General features: G+C 35.5%; 1 protein-coding gene across 1 annotated transcript in view; it reads left to right on the top strand.

Annotated features, from left to right (window-relative positions):
* gfra2b (GDNF family receptor alpha 2b) overlaps window positions 1-19,586 on the top strand; it is a gene marked incomplete at its 3' end in the record, with an annotated part of 61,983 nt that overhangs the window by 11,954 nt on the left and 30,443 nt on the right. The window contains exon 3 of the mRNA XM_081354646.1: window positions 8,312-8,389. Coding sequence (XP_081210772.1) covers window positions 8,312-8,389 — 78 coding nt within the window. The remainder of the gene's footprint in view (window positions 1-8,311; window positions 8,390-19,586) is intronic.

Here is a 19,586-nt window from a genome sequence, read left to right as displayed (position 1 = left end):
CCGTGGACAAAGTTTCATTTGCTGATATGAGAGTTTTGCTATGAGATTAAGTCTGAGTATGAAACTCACAAATGTTCTTTAGTCTCAATCAGCCTTCAGAAGTCTAGTAAAGAGTTGTGAATCTCTAAAATTGCAAGTATAGATGCAGTCAAAATGTTGATATTGTACGTTTCAGTTATCTGAACATACTAAAATGTAAGTGCATACATTACGCATGAATGCAGATGAGTTCACTTCGGCATTGCAAGTCATCCTTTATTTATTTGTTCAAGCAGAGAATTTGTGTGGTATAATTGATTTTAAAAGAAGAAAGCAATTTCAAAAGCATCCCCTAAAGCCCCTCGTTTTGCACAGCATTGTTGTTGTTCTGATTACTGCTGACTGGTTTAGTTCATATCTGGGGGTGGCAAGAGAAAAGAAACGCAGTGACAGAGCCATGCTCAGCTAGACTGAACCAGTTCTGATAGTGATAATAATAGATCAGGCTCATATGGGCACAAACACTTAAACTCAACACCACAGAGACCCCACTTTGCTGTTTGCGACAGACACCCTTCTCTCACTAAATATACCTACCTGAGAATGTATAAACTGGTTAGATTGTTTCAGTCCATAAATACGAGTCAGCCAAAATGTAACTTTATCTTTTTTTGCATAAAATCTAATCGCAGTGAGCAGTAATTATTCATTGCAAGGTTTTAAAAGCTCGAAATGTTTTATTCAATCAGGTCCTGGTGCTTCTCAATAATGGATCTGACTAATGGATCCTTTTTCTAAAAATCATAGCAGGGAAACTTTTTTTTTTTTTTGCCATGAGAGAGTATAATAGAATCGTGTTGCTTGTAATAAGTTACAGTACAGTAAGTACATCACAAACTGCAGTTTACTTCAGAGCTCTTATTACAGGGATCAGCAACTCCGGTCCTGGAGGGCCACTGTCCTGCAGAGTTTAGCTCCAACCCTAATTAAACACACCTGAACAAGGCAATCAGTGTTTTCAGGATTACTAGATAGATACAGGCAGGTGAGTTTTTATCAGGGCTGAAGCTAAACTCTGCAGGACAGTGGCCCTCCAGGACCGGAGTTGCTGATCCCTGTCTTATTAGATAGATGAGTTAGTGTAAGAACTGATGCACTAAATGTTCCAAAATACAAATATGGGACCACTTGACCATACGGATGGTGGACAACCAGAATGAGACTTTTACCGCCGCCGTTCCCGCGGCGGCAAAATTGGGATGTGTATTTGCTGCCTTTTACCGCTGAGTGGCGCTGTAATCACAGACTTTGAAAAGTGTCAGTTTATTCTCTTTATGACGTAATCTGCCGCGGCAGTAATCTGAGCTGAGGTCACAGATAAATTCAAGATAAATATTGTGGTTAAACGAATTCAAATTCATTAAATTTAAACAAAGTAGACACACGTTAACATTGTGTGCCCAGTTTTTCTATAATTTAGAAAGGCTATGTCAATAGGTTACTTGTCATTTACTTCGTGTTATTTTAATGTGTTTGTAGATTTATTAACTGAAACATAACAGTGAAATAAATTAAAATAATTTACCGTAAAATTAAAACATTTTCAGGACTTGCAGTTACTAACCGATGTTAGTCGGTTTAACTTTTTTCATTATTTGAACAAAAATGAGACTGATTGAATATATAAAAATATAAACAAACAAAGCAGAGAATAAAACAAACTTTTAGGGAAAAAATATAGGCCTATTATGCTACAACAGAATTGGTTAACATTAACGAAAGCAAAATATGTAAAAATACATTTCAAACAAAATAAAACAAAACAAATTCGTGGCCGAGTGGTAGGCTATAACTTACGTTTCAATAATTCAGATGACACGGGTTCAAATCCCGAACAAACATGGGCTACTTCTTTATTATTAATGCAGAGAGATTTGATAGTTCTAAAATATTGCTACACCATATTGTTTTTTTCTCCTATAGCCTATATTAAATATTTTATATTTATAAAATAAAATTACCATTCATTTCCATTTTACATTAGGGACAATTTTTATCCAACAGAATGGCTGAATTAACATCTGCATAATAATAATAATAATAATAATAATAATAATAATAATAATAAACAGCACAAGGTCTTGTAAAAACACTTTTTTTTTCGACACATAATTTCGAGACAGTAAATTGCCAATGTTAAAAAATAAAAAAAATAAAATAAAAAAGAATAAATCTCAAAACATGTCTCAAATAGTTATGCTCCTATATTCATTTTGACTTTTCATCTATGCATCAATATTTGTGAGATTTATTCCATCTGAACATCAAGGGAAATTTATATTTTTTAATTATTTTTCCTTTTCTCTCATGAATTCATTTTAAATCAATTTAAAAAATGCATACATTTAATTATAATATTTAATTTGAATGAATCAAATGTAATCAATTTAATCAAATCTATTAAATCAAAATAATTTCAATTTCCTAAAAAAAAAAAAAAAAAAAGATTTCAAAGTAAATCATTAATAGAAAATATATAAGCATGGTAAAAGAAACACATTTCTGGTCTGGTGTTGATGAAGGGGTTTTTGAGCCTTACGGAACAGGCTGTGGTTGGAGAAAACAGTTCTACACATCTTCACAGTTAAAGTTTTATGCGAGTGGAGGATAAATCCAGCTTATGAGAGGATTTTTCAATGCTGTTACATCTCTACCCCTATGAGGAGAAGACATAGGCTGTTCAAATCCAGAGATGGGGACAGTCTTTATCTGAAAGTCTTGCTCCCCGATTGAGTGTGAAATATGCCATTGAAGATGTTTCTCCAACAAAGGCCCCAGCTTACAAGAAGAAAGCACCAAGTGCATTTTTTTACGATGGAGAGGTTAATTAGAAATTATGCCAACTTTATTGTCTGAGGTAATTAAAATTGGTAGCACAAAGACAGTGCAAGTTTTAATCAAGTTGGGTAGCCTTTCTGACTCATGTCTGGTGACTTGTATCTATCCAAGCCAACTTAATATTCAGCTCGGTTACTATGAAAACCCACAGCCCTTGTTGAATCCTCTTCCCCACCAATGCGTATAACAGAACTATAGAAATGACTGTAGAACACAAAAGGGTAAATCAGGTTGTTTTTCTAAGATGTCAAGGTTTGGCGGTTAACCTATCTTTCTCCATTTACTTTGATTCAAAACAGCAATGTATTTTGACCATATATTTTTTTCCAAGCAATATTATATTATATTATATTACAGATTTAATAGAAGAACCATTTTGGTTCTCCAAAAAACCTTTCAATTCTTAACCATTCAAAAAAACATTTTTTCTTTTCTTTTTTTCTCAGTGTGAAGAACATTTTAATAATCTAAAGAACCTTTTCTGTTGTAATGAACCTTTAATGCAATGGAACGTTTCCGTGGATGTTAAAGTTTTTTCTTAGAACAACCAATGCAAATAAATAACCTTTTTTTAAGAGTGTACTGAGCAGTTCTTGATTTATAGGACTGTTCAAAACATCAAATGTATTTATATTTTTAGGTCTGATGCCTTTGACGTCACAGCTTAGGAAAGTAACTAGGGTTTGGGATCGCGCAAGAACTGACGGTTTTGTCGTCAGCCAATCATGACATCATTTTCTTGTGGCTACTAAGTAGGTTTTGATTAATTAATTTGTTTTATCTCTTTATTCAATCTAATTTAGTGAATATAAACTCCTGAAAGGTCATTGTGGCATCTGTCAGGACTAAGCAAAGCACACAAACAGGAGAAGCGAGCTTCATCCATCTTGTTTACTCATCACTTCCATTCGCACACATTACATCATTACACAACAGTTCAGACTTCCTTTACAAAATAGTACTCACAATACAATTCACGCATGAACACAACAGTCACTTCTACGGCAGTTTGCACATTTGAAATCTTTCCAGCATCCAAAAGCGAGTCTAATTTCGGTATCTTGGGAACGCTCTCCATCTGTTAAACTCTTCAAGTCACAGCATTTTTAACAGTGCAGTGGACAAAGTCAGCGGCAAGGACGATGTCAGTGGATGTTTGTGTTCTCTGCATTGTTAAATCTGCTTACTAGAGTAACTCTCGGCCAATAACTGCTCTTTTGCATTTATCATGTCAGCATCTGCTCTCTAATGCCCTGCTGAAAACTCTCAGAAGGATCAAGTTTTGAAGATTACACACCTAATTTATGCTAAATACATGCCTAGTACACTCCACAAATGTGACGGGGGGACAAATGCCTCTATCCCGAGATTTATGTGTCCACTTATTTTATGCCACTAGCAGTTCCCCTCTGGAACTTTGCAATATTTTCCCCAAGCAGGCACTGCGGGCTGGTATGGCAGAGATTAAGGCTGTGTGTGCAGGATTAACTCATTGAGGAACAGAACATAAAGGTGGCCACACAGCAGCAGAGCTGGGAGGCGGATAGCAGAGAGCTACAGTGACACAGCAGATAAATTCTTGATCCAGGATGATCCCATAAAAGAATTCCCAGCCAGAGGTACATTTGGAGTGGACACAAAGACACTGCGGAGACCAAAAGGCCCTCTGAGCTCATTGGGCTGGGAATAGGGAAGCTCAGGCTGGGCTGATGATGTTAAGAACCATCCTAGGGTGACGGTAGCACACATGGCTTCAGTGTGGAGCTCTAAACATGGCACCTAAACCTACCCAATGCATACCACCGAGTCATTGTATAGCCTATCTGGAAGTGGATCTCTGACTGTGACCTTCATCTTCATCTATCTTTGAAAAAATTTAAATTAAACCCAGTTCTACTGGAAGACTGACCCAAAGCTATTAAGTCCTTTTAATAGTTCAAAAACAGCCCAAACCAGTATGACTTACTTTCTTCTGTGGAACACAAAAAAAAATATTTAAAACTGATTGAAAAACATTTAACGTTTTTCACATTTGAAAAATGTTTCTTCTGTTAATGCCCATACAAATAGCAGGGTCCAAAGGGCAAGTACATTACACATTTTTATTTATGGGTGAACTATCCCTTCATAAGGTGGTTGTCTTGGTAACTTTTTTTGAAATGGGAAAGACTGAAATGTAAAAACAAATAATAATCTTTTTAAGATCATGCTTCAATAACATGTCAAAGCAATTAAAGCTTATAACAATTTTTATTTATTTATTATTATTTTTAGCTAAATTAAGCACATTCTAATTTAAATTAAAAGAAAAGAAAAAAAGGCTATTTTAACTGAAAGACAATACTTTCTTTACTACTGCCACCACACTGAACATTACTAGTTTTCACATTCATTACTCTTAAATAGATAGTCCACCCAAAAATCTTTTTTCTTTAGCTCGTTCTTAATCTCGTTCTAATGTTAGTGAATGAAGTTAGTCATTTGCATAAAACACGTCCAAACCATCTCCATATTTCCGCACAACCTTTCCTTTTCAGTCTTTCGTCGCTCTCTGCAGACGTGATTTTTCCAGATCCTTGAACAATGCCAAGTGTGCCATTCTCCAAACCAGTTATAAACACAATAAACACATTTTAAACAGACCTCTGATTAGCGATATACATAAGCGTATATCTGCTGCTTTATTCAGAGAAACCACGCAGCTGAAGCTATAACGCAGCTTTTCTTACTCTTTGACTGTTTATGATGAAATATATTAGATGAAATGAAACTCTATCATACTATAATTTGTGCATACACATGCTTCCTGAATTATGTCTTAAGAACAAATTCATGTCCATAAGTATGTGTTGTGAAATAGGAATTTTTGTGATAAGTTCTCCTGTGCGTACAAATACAAAATAATCCACACAATTATTAGTGAACAAGACCCAGTGCTCTTAAAAATCATTGTAAATAACTTCTTAAAGTTGGGATTGTCAGGTTTTGGGTAGGTGGAAGCAACGACTCAAGTGCAGGAAACAAGGGCTTTTTATTAATAATACAAATAAAACAAAATGCAAACAAAAACTACCCCGAGGGGGAAGACTGGACTTAACTGACAGGGATAACCTCCTCCCTGTCTTAAATCTGCACAAATAAGATGTTTAATGAAATTATTGGCTTGTTTTAAGCATTACAACATAACACTAGCTACATATTATACACATTACTAGTACCATGAATGTGGACGAGTACTCTGAAGTGACACAAATCAATAATTTGTGCGTATATTCTACATGAAGCGTTCACTCTAGCTAGAACTAGCGAGATACACACAGACACAGATCGCATTCACTCTGGAGAAAGTGCATGAAAGATCGCAAATGAATGGGAAGAAAGACGGCTGCATCTTGAGACAGGCTCTTTTAAAATAACTTTTGACTCAGCGCATTAAAAATACGACTCTGTCTCTGAGTGATTAACTCCCGTCAAGCCAGTTCCAACCAAAATAGTCTGCACGCTTATTATGATATCTATGGTAATCTGCAGCAGTGGAAAAAGATGGGCTTTGAGGTGTTTTTCATTCGGCGAATCTTTAGCAATACCCACCTTTCTTCTTAAAGACCCCCTGTGGTGAAATCAAGTTTTTAATGTTGTTTTTATGTCGTTTTTTATATGCTTTAAGACAAACCATGTGCAAATTCATTAGTCAGCTCCATTGTGGAAACTGCAGTGATCTAAAGACAGTCTCAAAAACGAGGTTTGAAATCGCTACGCCACAAACTACCTTGTAATCACGTCAACGTGAGGGCGGGCTTTAGCATATCATTAACTACTGTATGTTCTGAAGCAGGGAAATCTAATGAGATTTCAGGTTATCCCGGTATATTTTTCTGTTGATATGAAAAAAACGGGTACATTTGGCAATATAGCGGGTGAATGTATAGGATGTATTACGATGGTATGATGAACTATATGCCTTTCTCCACTGACGGTCTGATTTGTTCAAAGTTTGTAAGGATACAGATTTTTAGAAGGCAGCTTCCTGACTCTGAGATGGCACATGGCCACATTAGCAATAAATTGTTAGCTGTTGATAACGTAGTCAAGCCAAAGGCTAATCATATTAATTACTGTTATGTGTCCGACATTGTAGAGAGCGATGCATAAAACACATTACCATTCTAATATATTGACTTGTAGCGAGCCTGTATAATTCACTTTTCCACTTCTTCTTCTGAATCAGTTCCTGGTTCAAACATATATGGCTGAATTAAAGCAGCCATTAAATGGATAGGTCACCCAAAAATGAAAATTCTGTCATCATTTACTCTCCCTCAAATTGTTCCAAACCTGTATGATTTCCTTTCTTCTGCTAAACACAAAAGAAGATATTTTAAAGAAGGTTGGTAATTAAACAGTTGCTGGTCCCCACTGACATCCATAGTATTTTTTTTTCCTACTATGGAAGTCAATGGGGTCCATCAGTCGTTTGGATACCGACTTTCTTCAAAATATCTTCTTTTGTGTTCAGCAGAAGAAAGAAAGTCATACAGGTTTGGAACAACTTGAGGGAGAGTAAATTTTCATTTTTGGGTGAACTATCCCTTTAAAGCAGCCATTGTGCAGTGTTTACTACAGTGCAGTTGTGAGTTAGTGAAGGTGGGATAATTAGCATATTTATGGATCCACGTATACTAAATGAAGCAAGGGTTTAGAGTTACATTCAAGTTATTTTAAGGCATAAAAAAAAAAAAAAATTTAAATATGTCATTTTAGTGATCAAAGATGAGTTTTAAGGGATAAAATATTCCTAAGGGATGAAATATTTGATATTTCTTAATAAACTATTTGAGAAGTTGTTCAAGAATTGCACCTCTTAGAATTTAGCTCAAGAATTTTCTGAACTTCTTCCTTAAGAAGATTTTCGTGAATCCAGCCCCTGGATCTCAAAGGAAAATGTCAAGGAGCTGGACAGCTGGAAGTCTTCATTTGAGAGCTTCCCATCAGTCTGTTGAAGGTCTAGTGTCACAGCTTTCATTGTTATATTGGCACCTCTACTGGGACCAGTTAGCAGATTTGTTGCACTTCTTTGTGGCCTACAGCTCAAGGCCCTGGATTAGAAAACAGCAGATTTTCTGGACATAGCCGATGGAATGCAACACCAGGGAGCTAATTTGTGATTGTTGGCCAGTACAAATTTGGACAAAAGACTGCTGAGCTGTAATTGTTGAGAGAGAGTGTACTAGAATTTATAAGAGTCTAGCCATTTGAAAGTGTAATTATAAAGAATTAAGAATTTGTATCTATCCACTTCTTGCTAGATGTAGATGTATTCCTAAAAATACCAATTAATTAACCTGTATGCTGTGTCCTAACCAGAATATTATATTCTTGTAAAACACAAATAATGTTGATATCTAATATTTCTATGCTTTTCATTATTTTCAAGGTGAAGAACTGTATGAGACCTCCCCATATGAACCAATGCATCTCTCTGATGAGTTTCGACTTGCATCCATTATTTCTGGTAAGTTAAGATCTAATAAACTTTTCAATGTTATTCAGTGGTTAAAGAAAGCCCAGTTTCTCTGCTCAAGGTTAGCACTGTCCTTTAAGTTCATATACATTCTCAGAATCTTTCTCAGATGGTTTAATTGTGATAAATTGATTTCTATAGACATTCAGTTTGCAGTGTGATGTTATATTAGCACAACCAGCATGAGAAAAATATCCGGTTTTATCCAGTCAAGAGTGAAAAGAACTATTGCTTACATATCAGCGTCAATGTCCATTGTCCACACTGTCAAGTATTTTCTGGATCAAAATTGTGAATCTGAAATGATTGAAAGGGACTGTGATGCTATAGCATGGCTCAAGGATAGCTACTGTCTTTTAGTTAGCAAAAGTTCGATTTTTGTTCCTAACTCATATTGAAATGTTTTCCGAACTCATATTATTGTCATTAATATTACATTTAAATAAAATTATTATACACATTATTACAATGACTAACTTTTTAAATAGCCTGAATAAATACGGTGGGTCAGGGTTATCTTAAACTAAACCCAAAACTTACGGAGCCATGCGGGGGAAAAAAAGTATGTATATCATAGCCACGAATTAAGAATTTGTTCCCACTATAACTTACATGTTATACGCCACGTCCACACATTTTACTAATTCGTTCCTTCATTTTACGTAAATTATAATATATACATATTAAATTTATTATATATATATATATATATATATACACACACACACACACATGACATATATATATATATATATATATATATATATATATATATATATATATATATATATATATATATATATATATATATATATATATGTATATGTCATATGCAGGGCTCTAAATTAAACCTAAATAGCTATATATATATATAAGCAATAAAATAATCAAATTTAAATTAAAATTTTAAATTTAAAAATAAAAGCTAATTAAAAAATAATAACACTAAAATAACACTGCAGTGGTTGAACAACTGTCTTTCAAGTACATGAATGTGTTAAGCCATTAATTACAAAGAAAACATGCATAAATTGCAAGATTAATTATTTTTATTATTTAATTTTTGACAGCCACAATATTTCTACTTATAGGTGTAATTTCTGTTTTATAGGTTTATCAAAGCAAGCTCCAACCAGAACTTATTATACAGTAAATGACTCAATATGAAAGTCTCAAAATAAAACACGTCAAATCAGTTCAAATCTCTACATAAACACGTTCTTTACTTCATAAAAAGATTAAGGATAAATACTACCCAGTTTAACATGCTTTTGATTAAAGTGAGACCTTTTCTTTAACAATAGCAATCTTTATTCTTTATAATCTTTATATTTCTAAGTAATTAAAAAAACACACACAAAAAGTATTATTCAAACGCTTTCCAACAAACGGATGTATTGCAAGGAAAATTCTGTGCTATACAGTAATTACACAGCAGTCGCCATCTGTCACTAAAGCACAGCCTCAATTCATCTTAAACAATGTAAATGGGACTATGTGTATTAGTCATGATGGCCATTCAAGAAGACCACCGACGAGAACGTTTTAATCATAATTGCAGCTTTGAGAACGGCATTGAATAGCAGTAGCAGCTTCTATGATTCATACGTTTTACCTCTCTCTCTTATTCATTGTCTCCATATGGATTACATTTTCTTACAAACCAGATGACATGCTGGGGCTGTTGGGATATGGTTTGTTGGGAGGCAGCAACCAGTTTAGGTGAAAAGGTAAACAGAGAATACATGTATAGAAAATAAAACACATGCTGCAGTCTCGCTGATGGCTTTTTACAAAAGCTATCACCACACAGACACTAAAAAAAAAAAAAAACTATTTTTGTTTCCAAGTCCTTATGTGGCTGTTTACGTTTCTCATATTTTCAATCACAGTAGAGGTAATCTTTAGCCTTATATAAGAGGGACTGTTGCCATCTGAAAAACCATCACTGCGGGCTGCAGGTGCTTTAGAACCACATCCAGGCACATGATGGCAACATATGCAATCATATCGAGAATTATTTATGTCAGAGACATTTAAGGTAGTAAATGCACTAGGAGGAAGTGTTATATTTTCATATGTTATAGGCAAGGACATATTTTGTGAGAAGTATGGCAGTTTCAATTATTTCTGCAGTATTTGTCTTGCACCTGTTTTGCTGTGCTGTCGTTTTATATTACCACACAATAAATGCACATGACCAAATGTAAATCTAAAACCTTGTTTCAGAGTTTCAGAGTCAATGCTTTGAATACCTATACTATTTTGGGAGCTTCCTCGAAAGTTGACATTTGATAAATATTCTGTGATGGAAATTACATTTTAAAGTGCCTCTATTTTACCTTTCATGCAGTGTGTACAATAGCTGTTTGTGAATGTAAATGGCTTGCAAAGTTTTAAAGATCAAATGGCACTACAAATAAAGTTATTGTATCTTAAAATCCTCGGATTCGAAAAGAGTCTCAGCTGTCGAAACGAGTCATCAGTCTCACTTCCTTTTACACGCCTACTTAACAATGTAACAAATGTGTTGTTATGCTGTCAATGAACAACGTCTACTTAGACGTAGCTGAGGCCTGGAAAAGTGTTGTCGACCTGTTGAGAAGACGCTATTTTCAGCGCTGTAAATCCACTTTGTGAGCACTTAAAAAGGATGAGGACTCGCGTTCTAATTGATATGTAAAAACCGACGCCATCATTCCCCTTCATACCACTGTGTATCAGACACTGAGGATGCGGAGCTGATATTTAGATATGGTAAAAGGTGTTTTGTTTCTGACACACTCTGTAAGTGGTAGACCAATCACAGCAAACTGGGCCGTCTGACCAATCAGAGCAGATTCATCTCGCAGAAAGGAGGGGTTTAGAGAGACTGAATACTTGAACTAACCGTTTTCAGACTCTTTGAGAAATTAGTGATGTGCAATGTATATTATGAGAAAATCAAAGTGTTTTTTTTTACCTATATGTAAACCTATTTTAAAAGACCTCCAAAATTGTACCTTTAGAGATACAACGGCTTGTCACTGGGGCAGTACCCTCAATGGTACACCTGGTGTACCCTTTATAATGGATACACATTGGTACCCGTACAGTTTGTCCCTTTTAAAGGCAAATATGTGTCTTTGGTGACTAAATTGAGCCTTGTAGTGCTATAATGTACCTCTAAATATGGTACAAATTCATCCTCTGAAAGGTGCTGCCCCAGTGACAAGCAGTTTGTACCTCATGATGGCCAGTTTTGTACATATTAGTTAAATATGAGCCAGTAAGTGTACAACCACAGCATTTGTACCATAGGCGGAGCATGTGTCGCGACACACGACGTGCGATAAAAGGTATCTTTTGCATGATAATCAGAGTTTTTGTCCTAACCAGCCGCGACGCCGACACGCGACGATTCTATTTTAGAAACGGTTTCTATTTTTCTGCGATGCCGTGGCTGGAACAACAAACACAAAGTGTGGCAATGATAATCTCAGGTACTGTTAATGTGCTTTATTTAATGTTAAAAGCATGCAATGTGACTTTGAATATCATTTAGTGCTCCCAGCTTTGTAGCTGTAAAAGCAACAATGGATAATTCACCTCAGATCTTGAAATTAAACAAATGGAAACAAGAACGTTCAAACTGTGAACAAACAAGTGTATTATTTGACAAAGATTGTTTTAGCAACTCAGAAGCCTATGTATTTTTAATAATGTTTAAATGGTGTAATATTTGTGAATTTGATTACCTAGCCTACTTATCCATTTTCTTGCGAGTGCCGTCAAGATTACTCTCTGGTACTGTGCACTTGTTGCGAGACTCCGCCCACACGCTGTTCTGATTGGCTGTGGGTTTTGATTGATTTTGATGCATCTCGCAGTCGCGTCTAGTGTGGACAGACAAATTATTTACAACTGGCCATAATTGCAAAGAAAGTTCTTTACTGTTAAAATTAACAGTGGTTTGTGAACGTAAATAATTGTTAACAACAAATAATTGATCAGGAGCATTTATGCTAGGATGTGTAGGTTCGGTTGTGCAGTGACACTTGAAATTGAAACTATTACAAGGAAATGTATGCATTTTTAAAGGGGAAGCACGTCTCCTTAGCCTTACCCTGAAGTTGGTTCACCCTCCGACTATGATTTGCACCCTAAATTTTCACAAAGCTGTAGCTTTTTTCCTGACAGTATAGCTTCCATATATCATTTTAAAAATCATAAATACACACATTTAAATAATGTTCACACTTTTTGCAGCTTGATTGGAAAAGAAGAGCTACAACATTTTTCTGTTCTATTTCTTCACACACCATTGGTAAATAAGTAGGCTAACTTCTCCAAAACAATTGTGTAAATTTACATTATTAATTATTTTCAGATAATACATATGAAACAAAAACTAATATAAATGACAATAAGAATGTGACAAAATAACTAAAAACTTAAAGGAGAACTCCGGTCAATTTTAACATTGAGCTCATTTTTTTGTAAATTTGGAGTGCTGTCAATACAGAGAACAACGACAAAAATCGGTGTTGCCTACACCATGTTATCCTCTTTTTAAAATTTGCACCCTGTTGACTTCAATGGGGCAAGTTTTAAACCTGCTTTTAGCCTCTTAACATCCTTGATGTGTCATTACAAGTGCCCAGCTAATGTGAGTGATTCCTTCAGAGTGATCACGGGATAACTAAACCTATGCGTGTGAACTCGACAATCGATTACTATGGACTTCGACCGAAAACAGGATGTAAATACAGGTATGTGCGCTGACTGAAATAACATCATTTTTATTAATATCTTTCACATCTACTGCAGTCAGATTCACCCGTGATCACTCTGAAGGAATCACTCACATTAGCTGCACATATAGCCTACTAGCCGAAACTCCTTCTTTATGTGTACAGATGTGGCATAATGACACAAAGACATGCTCGAATTTCCCGTGGAAATCCACCAGTACCACTAGAGTTAAAAACATTATTACAAGCTTACCGTTTTGAATCGAGCTAAGGCAAGCAGATAGTTTTGAACAAAACGTATTTTGGATAATTTTTAACCCAAAAAAGTTACGGACTGCAGCTTTAAACTAAAATGAAAATGAGAACTGAAAATATAAAAATAAAAGCTAATTCAAATAATATAATAGTATACAGAATACTAAAATAAAAGTGATATGAAAAGGGTTGGTTTATTTCTCTTTGTTTATTTGATCATAATTTTAAATATTATTACTAAATAAAATTCTGTGATTTTTTTAAAATATATTTTAAGAATGAAAGTCTGGGTCTAAGCATAGAAAGCTTTTAGAAGTGGCAAAGATATAGAATAAAATTCTGGTGAAATGTTTCTAAGACGTGTTAATCTTAATGTGACATTCATACAACAAAAAGAAAAAAAAGGTGTTTGTTTTAATAAAAGTCAATCCCTGGGGCATAAATGTGCTTGTTATGGAAGAAACACTCATTTACAGGTTTGTGAAATCGAATCTGAACCCCTTTAAATAGCTTTCTGCAAGAATAAAAAAAAAAGACTAAATACATGGACCAACAAGCACAGTCAAGATGGTGTTTTAATGTATTAATATTCTACTAAGTGACCTGAATACACAGGGCTGCACTGATCCTCGGATATTTGCATAATGCACATAGATTGTGCCTTACTTCTTAAATTCCTGTATACGGCAATACAAAACGCATGTAACACGTGAATAAGTACTCAAATTATTACTATACACTTAAACAACTGCCTTAAGGCAAGTCTATACAGAAATGTTAGCCGCATTTGAACAAATTCTCATATTTATTGCATTGATTTGCGTGTACTTCTCATTTTCAAGTGAAAATATACAAAAAATGTATGCTATTTGAGCAAATTGACATTAAAGGGAACCTATTATGCAAAATTCACTTTTACATGGTGTTTGAACATGAATGTCCAGTGTGTGTAAACAACCATCTTATAATGGTAAAAATCCACCCACTCCATTTTTCTAATACCTACAGTATAAATCAGAAACAGTAGCTGTGTCCAAAACTGCTCCCTATCCACTATATAGTGCACTATATCGGGTGTCGGCCATTTTGTAGTGGTGTCCGAACTCTGAGTGAACGACATCATTCCCTACATTCGTTCACTACTTTTACCAACAATCCTCTCTGAATATGAGTGTACATTCGATGTACACTTGCTGAAGCACTATTTCCCACAATCCAATGCGGAGAGGACTGAGCGCACATGATCGAGTTTAAACCAGAGATTACTTTACTGCTTTTTTATTTCTGCTTTAACATGTATTTCATGCTAGTTCATGCTAGTTTTATTTTTATTTTTTATTAATCATTACTTGAATAAAACATTTTAAAATATTGAGACAATATTATATGGATGAATATTAAAATAAAATGAAATTAAAATGAAATGAAATTATATTAATAAGGTAAATTATATAGGTCCATATTTTTTTTTATTAAAATAATTATTTAGGCATTACTCAATTTAATGTGTTTTACTAACAGCCAGGTGTTTTAATAATTTGTGGCATTGTTCTTAATTCATTAAACTGTAAGGAAGAGATGAAAATAAAAATATTCGTAAATCATCTGTAGGTGCGTATTCATTTAAATGTAATCGGTTGTCTGAGGGCGCTCAGCGACCACGTCATCTGTGAGAGTTTCTAACAATTTCAATCGATGAATCTACAAAGCTGGCACGGAGGTATATACAGTATAATTACAAAATAAAGTCATTATGATTGTTATTGTTGCTAATTTTATTTTATAAAGTAACATAAAGGAGTTAGGAGTTAAAAGGAGTTTTGTCACTATGTGTGATGAAGCGTTTCTGCGACAGCTCCAGCTCTCCGACACACAGTGTAAACATCAGCGTCCAAATTCACTCACCTTATTTCGTTCACTCCTTGCAGATATAGTGCACTAAAATGACATACACTTTATAGGGATGAATGAATGAGTGAATGAGTGAGCGGTTTCGGACACAGTTAGTGTATCAAAAAGAGCTGTCCCAATTTTCTTCCTAATTAGGTCAAGCCCCACCCACGACTGGTGTCAATCTCTACCCTATTAGCATAGATCCTGCCCTAAATGTGAGCCTCACAGTCCGCCATGTTTATATCCTGGCTAGAGCAATAGTGATGAAATGTCTCAGCTACATAGGCAAAATAACTGTTCTGTTGTTGGCTGTAATAATGAACAGTAGAGTTTCCATAAACTCCCAGCATCTAAGCCACTGAAAGGGGGCGGGAAGCAGCAGCTCATTTGCATTTAAAGATACAAACACGAAAACGGCGTGTTTTTGCTTCCACCCAAAAAGGGCAATTAGGGCATGCTATAATAATTGATCAGTGGGGTATTTTGAGCTGAAACTTTTACAGACACATTCTGGGGACACCCAAGACTTATATTACATCTTGTAAAAAGGGACATAATAGATCCCCTTTAAGAAAGCATCACCAACAACGTAAGACTGCATAGAGAACTTTGGAAAGCTGTATTATTACAACCCTCCCTGTCTGTGCTGACATGATTTTTGCTTGTTTTTAACATGTAGGCTAGTTAAAAAGCTTGTGCAGATGATATCAAAATACACAAGAGAACCAGCAGAGATGATACTAGATTTATGATCCCAAAATCGACTTATAAACAAAATTGTACACGTTTACACTCAACCAAATATGACTATGAACCAAATATGTTGCTTCAGTCTACAGTGTAAAAGGTGATTCAAATGCAGATTTGCAAGATGCAGTCTAAATGCAGCAGATTTTCTCCACTCAGAGATGAAGCCAAAACAAAATCAAATATTTTTCTTCCATAAATCCATTCCCTCTCTGGCGAAGCTCCCGTAAAGCTGGCTCTCCTTGAGGATTTGTTAGAGACCCCTTTCCCTTCGACATGAGATAAGATGAATATCAGGACCAAAACAACACACATCCAAGCACACGTTCTGCTTCAAAAGCAAGACTGGAAAAAGCACTCATAACATAAAAATAATCAGACATCTTGTTACATGGCTCTCCTGTTCATTTTTCAGTGAACAGATGACCGCTCACATCTGCTTGGTTCTTTAAACCGAAGAATTGCCATTGAACCCGGGTATGATAGATTCTCAAGACAGGAAGGGGAGATAAGAGGATAATAGAAAGGGACTTTTTTGAAGAAAAAAAAAAATAGCCACACTAGAGAGAGCAGTGCAACATTAAAGGATGTTTTCGATGAGTGTTTCCAATTGATTACTGTGGAACAGCCAGCTAAGATGGGAGTGATGTTGAAAGAGCGTTTATGCTCTGCAATTGCCAGCGGATTTGAAAGCAAGAAAGGGTTCTGAGAAGCATGGTCAAAAATTCAAAGTCAACATGATTAGGAGATCTAAGGAAGTCTATAAGAGCTGGAGGATATCCGTTAGCGTTCCCGTTTTTCCTAAAGGCAATTGCTCTGTCATTATGTTGTATTTAGTCAGAATATGCAGATTTTTTTTTTAATGGCTGTCAATGCAATTATGCATTTTTTTCTTCACCATTTATAATATCACAAATTAGGGCTGGGCGATATGGCCAAAAAAATGATCACAATAACATTTTTCATATCAGTCGATATCAATAATTATCACGAAAAATGCCAATTCTTTATTTCTTTCAAGTTTTAAGGCATTTTTGCTCAGATTTTCAACAGACCATTAATTGTGGTTTTAAACTAATATTTATTGTCAGAACATTACAAAGACTTAGAAAAATGATTTCTTAGTGTCTGCATGTGCTAACCGGTGATATTGTTTCAAATCATGAAACATTTGTGTTGTCTGAATTTGATGACACGTATCTTCAGCAAATTATTACATTTTTGTCTCTTAGAAATGCACATTTGACAGTTATTGAGTTGAAAGTAGTACAACCTCCTTTTTACATGGTCAATTTTAAATATTCTGACTGTTTTATTAAAATTAGTGGTGGGCCGTTATCGGCGTTAACGTGCTGCGTTAACGCGAGACTCTTATCGCGCGATAAAAAAAATATCGCCGTTAATCTATTCTCCAAGTTGCGTTGGGAGCTTTCTAATACTACACAAGCTATGATGACGCAATCTACCCGCGGCCGCGAGGAACACCCGGCTGCAACGCATATTCGTCGATTCGTCGTCATCAACACGGCTGAAAGTGAAAGCTGGTGAACTGGTAAAGATCGGTGCAACGAGCAGCAGCAAACTATATAGACAGAGTGTGTGAGGTAACAGTTCGGTAAGTTAACACGCGACTATCCGTTCTACCACCTCAAATTCAAAACGAAACATATCAGTTTAAACTGAATACCAGCGCGCGCGTATTATTCCCAATATCTTAGTGGTGTAACGTTAGCACATAATCTCTGTCTGCGCCCGATTTTAAGAAACGTTGTTGTGTTTCTTTTTAACTGAAAAGACATCAGTTAGACAATATTCTAATTTTAAATTTGGGGTTTCATAACCTCCAAGCCATAATAAACATTAGACCTACTTAAGTCTCTGCAGCTAGTGTACTTACATTTTATTTATCTGCAAAATTATGTTGTATACTTACAGTTTTGCACAATAGCCTATATGTTCTCAAAACTACACACACCCTTTAAAATAAATAAATAAATACACTTAGCAGTTGTTTAGCAGGGTCTGTGTAACCTGTTCTGAAATGGTTTTATATCGTTATCGCAAGAGGCTGCAATGTATATCACAATATAGATTTTAGGCCATATCGCCCATCTCTAATTGATAGCCTATAGTAGTTGATAATAACATAGGCCTACCTAATGTTGCCTACGGACGGTAACAGTACAGTAGTAACCTTTTCAGTGAGTCGAACAGCTTTCTCAAGCAGTTTGTGATGCTTTTTGGAAACAGGAGATGAGCCCCTGGTCTAATGCGCCACCTGACTTGAGAAACCCGTTCTCAAAGACTTACTTTTATAGTCATTATTTGGGTAGCACACATATTCTGAATGCCTTCGGCAGAATTCAAATGAGCCATTTTAATCTAGATTAATCTAGATTAATTTCAAAATTAATCTAGATTAATCTAGATTAAAAAAATTAATCTATGCCCACCTCTAATTAAAATTAACAATTGGTCTTCCATACATTTAGATCATGATAACCACAGTAAAAACCACACATATAGCAAGCTCAAAAATGTAATTAGGCTATAGGGTTTGTGGCAAACAAGAGAATCTGCCCCACAACATTGTTTACTTTCACTTTCATTTTAGCGTGATTTTGGGTGGAGTGTCAATTAACAACGGAAGGAAGTTGTATTTAAAGGGAGTGTGTCGTACCTGAATCAGAAGCGTCATCCGTTTGTTTGCACATGAGGGTTGCCCGTATGAGTGAGGATTTATGGTGGAAAGACGGCTGCGTGTCAATCAGCTGTTTCACGTGTATGTCTGGTGCGTGACTGAAGCATTGCACTTCCAGACCAACTGTCATGAGCTGTCCTGAAGACAGGGCAAAAACCGCTTATCCACTTATCTTGGTGTCTGGTGACTCGCAATACTCATTGGTGCCTTCAATACCTGCAAACGTGGTCAGTACCTCTGCGCCGCCATTACACACACTGCAACACACGCACGCACCCACTCGCATAGCTTTTATATTCGCACATTCTGTGTGCTTAGTATTTTGTTTATAATTGTTGTTGCCGTTAAAATTATTGTTGCTGTTGATTTAATGTTGGTGATTCACCACAAGATTTATGAGATGTTTATCCAATGTTTTCTTTGTTCTCTCTTTTCTTTTTTTATGGACATTTTTTGTGAATGAATGTGGACACGAATCTGCGAACGTGGATTAGCGTGACGCGGTCGGTTTCCGGCACGGGGCTCGGATCTCACAGACCAGAGACCGCTGAGAACTTCATTTCTTATTTTGTTTTATTTTTTTGCCCATTTCGTTTTCTGTGTGAATTATGATTTTGAACATATGGAAGAATAAATATTCCTTGTGAAATGACCTTTTTCCTGGGGTTATTATTATAATTTGTTGTGTAACAGGTGGTTATTTTTCTGCTATCCTGGGTTAAGTTAATTTTTGACAGGTTTATTCCTGTCTGGCGCCCGAAGGTTTTTTTCTTTAAAATATTTATTTAAGTTAGGGCGGCCACCACCGTTATAGGTTTCTATGGTATTTGTATGAAAAACAGTAGCCTAACTACATTTA

Source organism: Scardinius erythrophthalmus, assembly GCF_964197995.2.
Source record: "Scardinius erythrophthalmus genome assembly, chromosome: 23".
In the NCBI taxonomy this organism is placed as follows: domain Eukaryota; kingdom Metazoa; phylum Chordata; class Actinopteri; order Cypriniformes; family Leuciscidae; genus Scardinius; species Scardinius erythrophthalmus.
Note: the sequence above shows the minus strand (reverse complement) of the source record. Positions and strands in the feature narration are given on the sequence as shown.